Genomic DNA, 13,474 nt, shown 5'->3' with positions numbered 1-13,474 from the left:
AAAGAAGGAGTTCTTCGAGTGTTTCAACCATCCTTGAAGAGCTATTTCTTCCAAATAGGGTTCTTTGGATGAAAAGCGTTCTTAATAGAACCCTTAATCTTTCAAAGAACGCTTGACAAACTCTTTTGTCAAAAACGGGTTCTTCAGTAACACGTGGTTCTGAGTAGAACCTCAGCCCTTCAGGAGGAACCCTTATTACTAAGAACGGGAACGTTCACATAAGTTGTCCCTTGTCCACAGAAAAGGCAACAGTTGGTTACATTTGCTTATTACCTTCACTGGCTGACTCAGTAATTTACAGATGGAGGGAAAGTTTTATGATATGAGCTGCACAATTTTATGACAACAAGCCTCCTTTGTATCTGCAGGGGAGGTGAGGGTGGAGTATTTGAATACTACAGTCCTCACAAAAAATTTGAATACTAGAGATAGATTACACACTGGAGACACCGGAGAGCAAATAGCTCATTCATTAAAACAGAGGAATTGCTCCAGACAATTGTGTGCCTTCATCGTGCTGTTTACACTTGTAACTTAAAACTCCTACAGGCTATTTGTTTTAAAGTTATGACTAATAAAAGCATGTTTGCAGATTAAATATATGAAAATGTTTGTGTTTAAGGAATAGCTGTTACTGTTACATCCTCAACTTAAAATACTATTGTATGATCTTTAAAATAATTCCCCCAAATGACACAGTGAACACAGTGATGTTAAAAAAACACACTTTATTTACTAGGCAGTATATAAAAGTATAAAAACATGAAAACTTGGCATTTATAAATGCTTTTATAAAATCATTTTGCTCAAAAAGCTAGTATAAAAACAAGGCATTTCACATATAAAAAGATTGTCTGCTAAGTGTTTGACATGGTCTACTGCAGTCTTAGTAAGAAAACAAAATGCTGATTGAATATGCATTACAAAACAATACAAAACTATTCATAGAAATGTTTTTAAAAAACAAACATACAAAAGTTTCATTTGGGCTTTTGTTTGTAGTATATAAAATATCAGTGTTTTCATGGCAAATATAAAATTCAAGTGCAGCTTGGTCTTACTCTTACTGGGTGAAGCTCATGGATCAAACATATAAGCTCATTTAAGATATTTTTTATGCATAAATATACTATATATAGTCTTAAATTTAAACAAATGTAATGTTTGTTCATTGATTGTTTCCCCACAGAGGGCCAGAAATAAATTGAAACTTGAAATGAAAACTTAATTTTTCTGAAATAAACGTGGCAATGTGGTAATACTAATAAGGCTGGCCCCTTGTGTTGTGTAAAGCATGATAATCCATCATTAAATTATGATGTAAGAACAGATATAGCCTCTTGTTCAGTAGTTAAGTGTTTACATTAGGTGGCACAGACCAAACACATGAAATTCTCAGTAGACACATTGTAGCCTGTAAAAAAGAAAAAAAGATAAAAAAAAAAACAGAAACAGAAAACTTTCATGACTGAAATACAGAGGTCAGTTTTGAATTAATTAATATGCCTTTGGATTTATGATAATGCTAACAGGGCTTAAATACTTAACTTACAACACTGCTCCAATGGCCAGTTGTAAAAAACAACAACAACAAAGTCATAATCAAAGCAAAAGAAATAAATTAATCAACTTGTTCTTTATATTAATATCAAAATTCGGAATTAATAATACAGCCCAAATGCAAATTATATAGCCACCGTTTCCCATTTATAATACAACATTGATAATAATACAGTGACAAGACCAAACATGATGGGACAAACATTTCTAAAAACCAAAAGCAAATTCTATATAAAAGATTTCTAAAAACAAAAAATGTATAGTCTTTGGTTGGTTGAAATCCAACAAGTGTGAGTGTAAAAACACCAATGGCATAGAGCCTCTCCCAACTGTTGTACCACAACAAATATGTAGCCCGCGGGCATCGCAGGGATCGTTGATGTCTCCAGATCAACATGTGTCTCTGTCTACATGACCAGTGTCCTCGTAGGGTAAGTGTTGATGTACTTGTGGCTCTGCTCCGAGGCCAAAACTTGCTCCTCCGTCTTCCCACAGGTCACCTGTTCCCAGGAACTGAGCTGCTGTTGGCGAGAGGAAAAAAAAACAAGAGGGTGAGTTTTTGTAGTGCAATCACCACAATTTTATTATTTTTTAAATTTGATCAATGAATATTCGGGCGTCACAATTCTCCAAATCCTCCATACGATGTGACTATCAATTTTAAGTGTAGGTGCGACGGATGCCACAAGTAGGCCGGGGTGTAAAGAAAAAAAAAAAATACTTGGAGAATAGAAATTCTGCCCATTTCTATTGATTAAACAATAAATTTACAGCATTTTTTGTTTGTATACATTTGTTTTTCCTTTTAACTTGAAGTGCCTCTGCTTTCCTTCTTCAATAAAATAAAATAAAAGTAGCCAAGTGCAAAAAATTGTCTTTTGGTAATTAATGTCTGAATTATGTTTGTGTAACTGCAAACAAAATTATAATATATAATAGTATATGATATAATTTTGGCCTTCACTTGGTAGATCTGATTCACTTATAATTATTAAATGGGGAATTAGAAGATGTGTGATTTCACTTTAGTTTACAGTACAGGTCTGTTGTAATGTGTCCCTAATCACCTTCTAATAAAGTAAAATAATGGTCTGATAAAGGGTATCTATTGTATCTATGTTTTGTTTAATTTGATACATAGTATGGCTTGTTACTTCTCAGTAGTGCACTGTAAAATAAAGTGTAACCAAATAAAATTAACCATGTAATATCATGATAGATATAGTCACAGTCGGGTAGTGAGACCTATTTTTTATTGTGATATTCAATATATTGTTACATCCCTAATAAATACATGCATATCAACGTATACACACCTGTAGTGGGCTGCCCATGCCTCTGCGAGGGAGGTGGTAGACTTTGTGGCCATCTTCACTCAGTAATGAGCTAGTGAGCAGGTCCTGAAGGAAAATGTAGAAAACATATTTTAATGAGAGAAGTCAAGCTGATTTACATCAAATAATACAACAGTATTCAAAGTTTAATAGTAGATGAAGCTTCCATTTTTTCTGAGGTGAAATGTTATTTGAGGTGAAGATTAAGGTCAAAGGTGAGCTTACAGGTACTTCTTGTGCAGGGCCGCTGGGAGAGAAGAGCTGTGCGTGAAGGTCTTGTCCTTCCCACTGCATACAAGGGCTCCTCTCACATGGGGACTCCACCTAGGACCCAAAACACATTATGGTCACATCTCCTACAAAATTATCATTAATGAACTTCCCTCCTTGACCATATTGACTTCCAATCATTCTCCAAGTTGATCAAGAGTGTTTTGCAAAACCGAAAAAGGCTATAAACATTTAGCCACATTTGCTGCCACAACTGCAAACTGAAAGTGCTTTCTCGACACAAAAACTAAAACTTCAGTCTCACATTTCTCTGCATGTTTTTTTTGCATATGTGTACGTGCTTATGTCAAGTGGAAAGTACCTCTTGTTTGATCTTCTTCAGAGGAGGCTGCTCAATGGCACACTCCATTGGCTCCTGCTTGATGGACTCAACCATCTGCTGCTCCAATGGGACGTTCTGTAAAAGATACGAACCCTCCAGTGAGCCAGAAGCACACCACAGCGAGCACAGCAGAGATTAGTGTGATGAATTCAAGTTTCTTTCTCACCAGCAGTTTGAGGGGTCCATACTTGGCATCCTGCAGGGCCGAGGCGGACCTGAACGGTGTGGGTGTACAAGGAGATGACTCCATGATCGAACGACGAATGTTTGGAGTTCTGAACCTGAAGGAGTGAAAGATAAACGGCTGTTTGTAAAGCCTTATTTCCAAAAAATTCTGCATAATTGCATCATAAAATACATTAAGGCCAGAACCACTCACATTTCATTCTCTTTCTGGGGCCTGACAGCGTGGTCAATGAGAGGTTTGGAGTCCACAGGCGAGCTCATTGGTAAACTGTCGCTGTCGGAGTGTTCTGAGCTCATCGACTGGTTGAGAAACTGTAAGACAGAATGAAGGAAACCAATCAATCAAAGAAACTTGACAGGTTTATTTTAAAGCGGTAACAAACTGGATGATCATGGGAGCACACATGGTTGAAAAAAATACAGAAATAGATAGGACAGGAGAAACTGGTGCTTCAAAATACAAGTTATGGATGAAATGATTAAAATAAAACAAAAAAGATGGAAAACAAAAGTAGAGACATTATTCTGAATGATTGGCTGTTGATATCATCAGTTGGCAGGCTGGTGATTGGATGGATTCTAATCACACGCAGCTACTTTAACTACCTGTGAGGGTGAAAAGGGGAGGTTTCTGCCTGGTGATGGCTTGGGAGTTGAGCAGATGAAATCAGCCCATGCTCCTTGAGTAGTTCTTGAGCCCTGATTGGGCAGCAAGACCCTGTCTGTTCTGGCCTCATCCACTGAGGAGAGGCTCTAGAAAAAGGGTGGGAAAATATGGGTCAAGGCCCACTACTGAGTAAAACCTATGCTGAAAATTGCTATGCTATCTCCTTTTTTAATCTTGCCACAGTTGGTCCTAGCATGCTTAAAAAATAGTCCAAAGTCAAACTAAATGGAGATACTTACTGAATCAATGACGGACTCCATGAACTCTGGAAGAGCATTTGAAAATGTCGGACTGCTGTGATGGCTGTTGCTGTTGTTGTTGTTGTTATTGTTGCGGCCGTTATTGCTGTGGGCTCGTGTTGCGGAGGCACTCTCCTCGGGTAGGCAGCTCTGGTCGAGAGGCAGGGCAGGAGCGGCGGCCTGGTGATGAGGTAATAACATCGGCACGCCTTCTGAGCTGTTGGTCAAAGAGCTGTGGCTGGCCCAGCTTGGCAAGGGCAAACTCATCTGTGGGAGAAAAGGATATAAAGAGTCAGTTTTATTGGGGATGCATGATATTGGCACATTATCAGTATCAGCAGATTAAGGCTTTAAAAATACCAATATGTCGCTTTAATTATGCGCACATGATCCGAGTATGTCTGCAGCATGGAGGTTTTTTGAAGTGTCTGAAACAGATATTAAAGTTTCTATTTGCAATGGTTGCTCAGCCTTGATTGTGCAGGTCACATTTGCGTTCCTTCAACACTACAAATTTAATTTACCATCTTTAGAGCAGTCATCTCAGTTATTACAATGACTATGTGAAGAGCAAAGACAAAAACATGCCAGCAGTAGTTCTCTTTTTTTGCTCAGTGCATGTGTACATATTGAAAAGCATTATTATGTATTTCACGATGAAAAGCTTTGTTTTTTACTTTGAAAAGCACTTTATTTTGCTTACTTTACTTAGGAAAGCATTGTACTTTATGTCTGCATCTGGCAGTGCTGATCATGATAAGAGATTCCAGAGGATACTAAAGATATGTGCATATATCAGTATCTGCATGAGCAATCAGCAAAGTTTTATGATATTTCATTCTATTCAGTTTACCATCTTTTTGTTTCACTGTTCCAATCTCTTTATTTCATGAGAGCCCTTCCCTGGATGGATGTTGCAAATTAGCATTCGCTAAAAAACCCCGTAATACTTGCATCAGATAACTGTTTTCAGCACGTCAGTGTACCCTGTATCTGTCCATATCAAATAAACCATATATGAACACTACATAATATAGAAATAACACAAGAATAATCATCTGAAAATATGAGTACAGTAGGGTAAGTATAAAAAAAGTGTGAAACAAGCACAAGAGAGAAAATGCAAGCTTGACAATAAGGGAAGAGGTGTAAAAATGAGCAAATAAGAAAAAGAGAAGAATAAAGGGAACTTTAATGTAAAGACTAACACAAGTGTTGTGTAGAGGGTTGCACAAGGGGTCACACACACACACACACACACACACACAAGTGGTGATAAGGTCCTATTTCATCACTTTTGCAGAAACAGACCCCCCAGATGTTTCCTCCTCCTTATTCACGCAGACACACACATCCAACCACTGTCCTTAAACTCAGGGTCAAATACACAGGCACATAAATTGTGCTGTCACACACACGCGACTCACTGGTAGTGATGATTGGCCTCTTAGCTCATCTTCTGTTGACATGAGCAGCCGTTCGATCTCTTTCACCCTCTTCTCCTTCTCGGGGTCCTCTTCGCTATAGTGTCTCTGACAAAAAAAGAGAGAGCGAGAGGCAGATTTTAGCAGCAGTCCAGAATTCTTCATCTTCTCGTCTTAAAATCACTGATAAATTACACTGCGTTTACTTGCTGTTCTCACCTGTATAGCAGCGGTTCCATGCTGGGGAATGTTCAGGATGTTCAAATGCAAGGCCATGGGGAACGGCACCTGTGGAGCCAATCAGAAACATGTCCATGCCAAAGAAATTAATCACTCGCAAGCTACACATTCAGCAAATCCTCCTGCCAGAATTCAAAGTCCCACTTACTCGGTGTGTGTCTGCGATGTAGGCGTAGGGAGGCAGCTGTGCGTGACTGGGTGAGTGGTGTGGGAAACCCATGATGTGATTGTTGGTCTTGATGTAGCCATGGCTGATGGCGAGCGAGGAGTTGTTGTTCTTTGACGTGTTTTGAAGGTAGCCCTCCTGCTCCACCTTTCGCCTCATGGTGGAGTTCCAGTGGTTCTTTATAGCATTGTCAGTCCTGGAGGTCACGAGGAAGACATGTTAACTTGCAGGTTATTCATTACAAAACAAAGCATGCAAGATGTGAAAACATCCTGGACTCTAGGGGTACTTGATAGCACTATCAATGCAGAAACAGAGTCTGCTACAGATAGTCACAGTCCCAGTCATGCACCCACAGACACAGACTTGATAAGGTTATCGGTGCAGGCCAATTACAATCATGTCCAAACTACAGTATCTGTTTGTTTTGTCATTTGATTCTAGGCCTTTGTCAATAAAAAAACAGTGTTCATTATCTTTTAACCTTTTTCCTCCCAATCATTATGTATTCCTGCCTTTCAAATAGAGTTCCAAGGATTAGTTGATTAATCCATCGAAACTACAACTGCTCTGCACAAGAGTTTGAAAAACTTAGAATTTCAAGGCATCTGCCTTCATTAGATTTGTTGAGTTTTGAATCAAACTCAAACTCTTAAGCTTTTCAATAACCTACACAAGGTTTTGCCATTCTACTTTACTCTATCTTTTGTTGAGATCACTGACTTTTCTTCTTTGGATGAATTTGAATCTTTGAATTTTACAAACCCCAAAAATTGTATTTCAAAAACTGATCCTGTGCAAATGATTGGTCATTATGTGGGATATTTTGATAATTGACTAATCGTTTCAGTCATTTGCTGGTTCCAGCTTCTTAAATGTGAGGATTTGCTGCTTTTCTTTGCCATTTCATTCTGTTTTTGAATTTTATAAACTAAACAATTAGTCTTGAAAATATTTGGCAGATTAATCAACAGTGAAAATCATCATTGGTTGCAGCCCTACTTTCAAAACAATAAAAATACTTTTTGTTTTCACACCTCAATCTTCTTTCATGGCTGCTCACTTTTTCCTTTCTCTCATTTGTTTCTTGTCTTCTCATTTCTCCTTCAGCGTCCTCCCCTCCATTTCACCCTCTTAAACCGCAACATTGCACAGCAAGCCAACAAGGGTTCAGTGATTCATCTAGCTTCTCCATTTCCACCTTTCTCTCTTCTCCATTCTCCTTCTCCATACCTGCCAGGGAGCAGCTTAGCGATCTCAGCCCAGCGGTTGCCCAGCTTCTCGTGTGCCTGGTAGATGATCCGGTCCTCCTCCTCAGTCCAAGACGTCTTCTTCACCTCCGGGTTCAGGTGGTTGTGCCAGCGCTCACGGCACTGCTTACCGATACGGCCCTTCAGGTGCTTGGCGATCACTGACCAGCGCTTGGCTCCATACTTCTGGACCAGCTCGATCACCTGGGGGTGGGGGTGTTTTGTGGGGAGAGAGAAAGAGGAAAGACAAGAGGGGAGGAGGAAGAGCGTTGAAAAGGAAGAGAAGTAAATGGTAGTGGAGGGGCGTGAGGAAAGAGGAAGGAAGGAGCAATAACAGGGAGGAGAGGGAGAAGTAGAGGGGTACAGAGTGAGACAAACAACAAGGTAAAAAGATCACAGGTGTATGAGGGGTGGAAGAGGGAGAAAAAGACAAAAAAACATGTTAGTTATCCAGAAAAATCACAGAAATATCTACACTGCGTTACTGAATGCTTCTCTCCTCTCTCCTCCCCTCTTTCTTTATCTCTTGACTTGTAGAGGCGATTGAGAGCACCTGGTGGCGAGCAGTGAGGGAGTTTCCAGTGGAACGTTAGCCTCTCTGCTAATCATTACAGTGGCATCTGGGTGGAAATATAACTCCTTTGGACTGGTTCAATAAATACCTCACAGGTTTTTAAGCGACTAAACGTGTTACTTGAGTTGAGTAACGGGCAAATGTGCAACAGCAGCCGAGGAGTTGCCACAGAAGGTTGCTTTAATCATACAGGAACATCAAGTAATTGTTTGGGTTTTTTTAAACCCTGGATGACATTGATTGCCTGTTTCCTGTGAGTGATATCCAACTATGTACATAAGTCAACAAAATTACCAAACGCAACACAGTCCTAACAGTATTAGAGGTCATTACTAATGGCATCTTTATGTAGATAATATAAAGTTGTTATAATAGATCTTTTTCACAATGCAGGTGTTACCAATGATACTAATTATGGTCATGTTCCATTTAGTGTAGCAGAGCTGTTCCAGTGAGCCAACATGCACAATAGCAGCACCCTAACTCATTTGTGTTTCAAATTAACTTGTACAAATCATTCAAGGATAAAATATGATGCGTAATGAAGAATGCATTGCTCAACATTGTATAATGTAGGTAAAATAAGCTCTGCCTTGACCTGCTACAACATTAAAATTTCCCTACATGTTAATGCATCAGTGATAATTTCAATAGGCTACATTTTTCTGATTCTAAAAAAAACCAAAACATGCTAGATCTAAGTTTCTAGGCTGTGCTACACTAAAAGTGGATGTGTACTGTTATGTTTACTGCAATTAACAAATAAGGTTTCATCACTGATTTCCAGTGTTTGTGTGTGACCTGTTAAGCATTGTGTCCACTTTAAAGTTTTCATTAAGTTCTAAATTAAAAGGATGTTTTCTTACCCTCTGGTCCTCCTCTTTGGTCCATGGCCCTTTGATGAGTTCTGGGTTAAGAACCTTCTGCCACCTGTGCTGGCACTGCACATCTGTACGATTCTGGTAGGTCAGAGAGCAAGGGGATTAATAATAATTTTAGGGATAAAATGTAGGGATAAGATCAGTGCATGTATATGGTACTATATAATACATGTAGTGCTGTGCTCTATGATGTATGTAGACTGTATATACTATGGTACTTGTATATTTTTTCATTCTTATTCTTACTGTTGTAATCACATTGGAATTTTACTAATAACTTGATTTAATTGAATAAGAACTTTGTTACTTTTATACTGTATATTTCATTTAACATATATATATTTCATTAATTGTTTAATTTTATGAACTATTGCTATTTATATTGTTATGGTACAACACATGTCAAATGTCATGTCAATAGCTTACTGAAATTGAAACTGAATTGGTGCTCATGTTTACTTTTCCGTCTCTGTGTGCCTGTGTGCATGCATGTGTATAGGCTTTCAAAAGTATCAAAAGTATTTTTTTGATACCATGTGTTTGAAATGATAAAAATAACCGTTAATTATAGTATCGAAAGTACCATAGCTATAAAAAAAATGCTCCAAGTGCTCATTAAAGACCTCAGTTCAGTTCAGTCTTCATTGTCCTGCCTGAAATTTGTCTTGCAGCAGCAAAACCAGAAGTGTTCAGTGACTTTTTTGGTACCAGCACTGTGAAAAAAAAACTTTTTTTTTTGTCTAGGACTTTTTTCTTTTTGTTGTGGTATCAAAAAAGGTAAAAAGTGTTCCTTTTTAATACTAGCATTGTATCGAGGTTTAAAATTCTGGTATTGTGACAACATCTGATGTGCGGACCTACTACTTACAGTTAGTAGGTTTGCAATGAGTTTCCAGTCTTCTGATCCATGAATCTCAACAAGTTTCTTCAACTTCTCATCCTAAAAAAAAGAGTTTGTCAGACATACAATACAAGCCACAACAATAAACTTCACAACAAACAATTTAAAATGAACATAATAGTTAGTTAATGTGGTCAGATCAGACAATAACAAAAAGAAACTGGTTTCCAAGGTTTCTGAGAAGTGATCTCTCCTGAGGCCATTTCTGTTTAACATGTGGTTGAGTGTTAAATATCTTTTTATTGAAGAGCAGGTTTTCTGTGTGTGTACCTCTTCTCGTGTCCAGCGTGTTTTGCCAAGGTGGCGTTTCCCTGCCTTGGCCAGTGATCCATCATAATCATGTTCATACATCTCGGTCTCCTCCTCATCTTCCTCACTACTGTAAACACTGCAGACACACACACCAAACGAGAGGTTTATAAAACAAGTGGAGGCTGTGTGAAAAGGATAGAGCAGAATAATAGCAAGGTAAATAATAGCACAGTAAGCACCAGTCCATTTCAAAACTACTCCCTAATTGTTTCTTTACAGAGTGCATAAAGAACTCAGCCCACTCTTTAACTCATCAGGTGTCAACACAGACAGAACCAGTCATTCTTGAAGGTTTGGGTGCTGCAGGCTTTTAGCCAAGACACCCACAAGGGGAGAGAGAGAAAGAAAGCGAAGAACAGCGAGTGTGGGAGGGAGGGGGGATGGATGAACAGGTTCCAATGTTTTTGGTTTCCACAGATACTGGGATTGGCACATGCGATCATAATTTCGTGACCCTGGCGTGTTCAGACCTGCAGTGGCATTGTACAGCACAGCCATGCACACAGACACACACACACACACATGCACACACACTGACACCGAGTGGCTGGTTAGCCAATCAGAATGCGAAGAATGGACAACGTGGAAGCTAGGTAGGCTACAGATAGAGCAACAGGTGAACAGGAACCCCACTGAGAGGTGTGTGTGCTTATACAAGAGGATATTTACAGTGGATCATCTTCCTTATTTTTGTCCAAAATATTAACAGGACTGACCATACATAAAAAAATAAGGGAAAACAGATAGCACAGTGGTTTTCAAGAGGGGTCCTTGAGTGGCAAAATGTGGCATAGAAAATTTCAACTTTTATCACATTTTTTGAAAGTTGGAACAAGTGAAGAAATAGGGTTGCCCTTTCAACCCCATCAACAGTAATCCTAGTTTGACTATTGATTAACTAAGAAGACTTTATTATCTCCAAAGGTTGAAAAAATATTTAAAGGGGATTTTTAAGACAAAATCCTGTCAAACTGGAGGTCTGTGGTCTCATGTGCATCTACTGTGGGGGGTCCTTCACATAAAAATGTTGGGGAACCCCTGGCATAGCAGTGATTTTAAGTTTTAAGTAAATAAGCATAAAATGCTAATTTGTCAGTTGTTTGATTTTTTTTAACATTTTAACTATTAACCCATGCTCACATTCAAGAAAGGAATATGACTCCAAATAAGAAATAATAATTGCAGAACTTCTGCACAAACAAGCAAACAAAATATAACGAATACAGCACACTCTACTCATCTCGAGAATGATGAATCATACGAAAACTTCATGAAACATTAATCACAATAATTGCCCTTATCTCTAGTTTAGTGCGTGAACTCGCAACGCACTTTCTTCAGGTTATCTGTGTAAATCCGTGAGAATAAACCAACAACATGCACTAAAACTTGTCACGCAAGCTTAATGGAAGTAAACACGTCTTTCCAGGGCAATTTTTTTACGCTGATAAGAGTGTGTGAAGCTACAAATCGGAGGTTTGGAAACACACAAAAAAGCAGCCTCTTCTTTTTTTTTTTTTTTTTTTTTTACAAGGGCTCGTGGAAGACGCTGTGAAAGCGCAAGTTTCCAAAATAAGAGCACCTCTCGCTATCAGAGATGCTGCAGCAACACTCAGGGTGTATGCATGTGTCATCAAGGCGGGTTTTAAATCAACTTTATGTCAGATAAACTATTGTATACGATCCGATCTGCAAGTCTTAAAAAATAAAAAAAAATAAATAAAAAACAGTGTCTGTGTGGGAGAATAGAGCGATGATCACAGAAAAAGCGCAATAAATAAATAAATATTTTCAAAACCTGCATTAACTAAACTAAGACCATGAAATTGTTGCACTGCAGTCAAGTGCATGAGTGCGTTTACACAGAGATAGACAGACGCTATGCTGCATTGTGTTTGATTTTATACTGATTATAAGCTCCACACCAGTGTCCGTGCACCGTGTTGTGTACAGCGTGGCACGCTCCTGTCCACCCGCCTAATAATGCGTGTGTGTGTGTGTGTGTGTGCGTGCGTGTATGCGAGACCCCTTTCTCTCTCTCAGCACTGACAGCAGCGCGAGGAGCGCACATGCCAGATGATCACCACCTGTCATGAGCGCGCGAGCACAGAGACAACCACACCAACTACAGCTATACCAGCCAAAAAACACACAACGGTTTAAAAAAAAAAACCCACAAAAACATAAAGTTACTAACAAAAAAATCGCACACTCTGTCAATAAAGCACAGCCGTAAACCCACAAACTCACGCCGTAACGTTATCCAGCAGAAATGATGGCCAACATTAGACGAAAAACAGTAACTAAGAAGCATATACGGGAAAAATAAAGTGTAATAGAGTACAAATTAAAGAGTATTTAGTCCATTTAAACATACCTGTTTCTCGGCCGCCGAGTCATGTTCATATATGTGTATAGCGGCTCGCAAGTTGCCGTACTTTCGCTCTCTGCGCAAGGTTTGTTCTCCCGGCGAGCAGGCAGGTTGACATTAATTTAAACACAGGACTTCTGCTCCTCCCCTCTACGCTCCCCTCGCATCCCGGTAAATTTGGCGCTACTGAACGCGTGTTGCTGACTGCGCATGTCCAGTTCCAGTGTACTTCAAGTGCCGTCCGACTTTCTGCGTTATTGAATAATATCGGAGAAAGTGTAAAATTATGAGAAAACGTATTTACTTATGCATTCATTTGCTGGAAAAGACCTTGTATAATTTAAACCAAAACCAATGTACACTGCTCGGCAAGATCTACAGCACATAATTAAAAAAATATACAATTACCATGATACAAATGTTGGTTGATAATACTGTAAATAAAAAAGGGTAAATTTTATCCATTGGTGAGATAACCAATGTGCAGTTATAGGCGTAGATTCCCCTAATAAAGAACATGAAAGTAGCAGATGACTTTTATTTTGATGAGCCACTTGCTTAAAAGCCTTATTGGATTATATTTCTTGATATCTTGAATGATCACCTGTCACCTGAATTTTGTGGTTTCCAGATGAAAACATTTTTACTATAAACTGACGCCGAAAAGCACCGAATTAGTGCATAAAAGCCACCGTAATGGAGGAAATTAAGCTTCAACCAGTAGTGAAACGAAACCCACGCCCTTGTGTACAGTGT

General features: G+C 38.9%; 1 protein-coding gene across 4 annotated transcripts; it reads right to left on the bottom strand.

Moving 5' to 3' along the window:
* Nucleotides 1-708: 708 nt before the first annotated feature.
* Nucleotides 709-12,859, bottom strand: myb (MYB proto-oncogene, transcription factor). Of its 4 annotated transcripts, none has more exons than XM_084737821.1 (16): nucleotides 12,725-12,859; nucleotides 10,306-10,423; nucleotides 10,003-10,074; nucleotides 9,120-9,212; nucleotides 7,663-7,883; nucleotides 6,412-6,625; nucleotides 6,243-6,311; nucleotides 6,027-6,131; nucleotides 4,600-4,866; nucleotides 4,300-4,446; nucleotides 3,887-4,005; nucleotides 3,674-3,788; nucleotides 3,487-3,582; nucleotides 3,120-3,218; nucleotides 2,877-2,960; nucleotides 709-2,078 (listed from the first exon to the last, which is right to left on the bottom strand). In XM_084737821.1, the coding sequence occupies exons 1-16, from the start codon at nucleotides 12,751-12,753 to the stop codon at nucleotides 1,968-1,970; spliced, it is 1,959 nt and encodes a 652-aa protein (XP_084593947.1). In that variant the 5' UTR covers nucleotides 12,754-12,859; the 3' UTR covers nucleotides 709-1,967. The 4 variants fall into 4 exon arrangements, with proteins under 4 accessions (XP_084593947.1, XP_084593946.1, XP_084593942.1 ...); XM_084737820.1 differs by having other exon boundaries at nucleotides 709-2,081; nucleotides 12,725-12,766; XM_084737816.1 differs by lacking the exon at nucleotides 4,300-4,446 and having other exon boundaries at nucleotides 709-2,081.
* Between the last annotated feature and the right edge of the window lie 615 nt (nucleotides 12,860-13,474).

This window comes from Lutjanus erythropterus, chromosome 15 (genome assembly GCF_056507025.1).
Source record: "Lutjanus erythropterus isolate fLutEry1 chromosome 15, fLutEry1.hap2, whole genome shotgun sequence".
Classification (NCBI taxonomy): domain Eukaryota; kingdom Metazoa; phylum Chordata; class Actinopteri; order Lutjaniformes; family Lutjanidae; genus Lutjanus; species Lutjanus erythropterus.
This window is presented reverse-complemented; position numbering and strand designations above follow the sequence as displayed.

What these genes read in the sequence shown, in the direction of transcription:
- myb (XM_084737820.1), bottom strand. Translation starts at nt 12,753, where the DNA reads ATGAACATGACTCGGCGGCCGAGAAACAG. An exon ending in TCATTGCAAACCTACTAACT is followed by an intron (nt 9,213 to 10,002) that starts GTAAGTAGTAGG and finishes CTGACCTACCAG; the next exon opens with AATCGTACAGATGTGCAGTG. An exon ending in GCTAAGCTGCTCCCTGGCAG is followed by an intron (nt 6,626 to 7,662) that starts GTATGGAGAAGG and finishes CGTGACCTCCAG; the next exon opens with GACTGACAATGCTATAAAGA.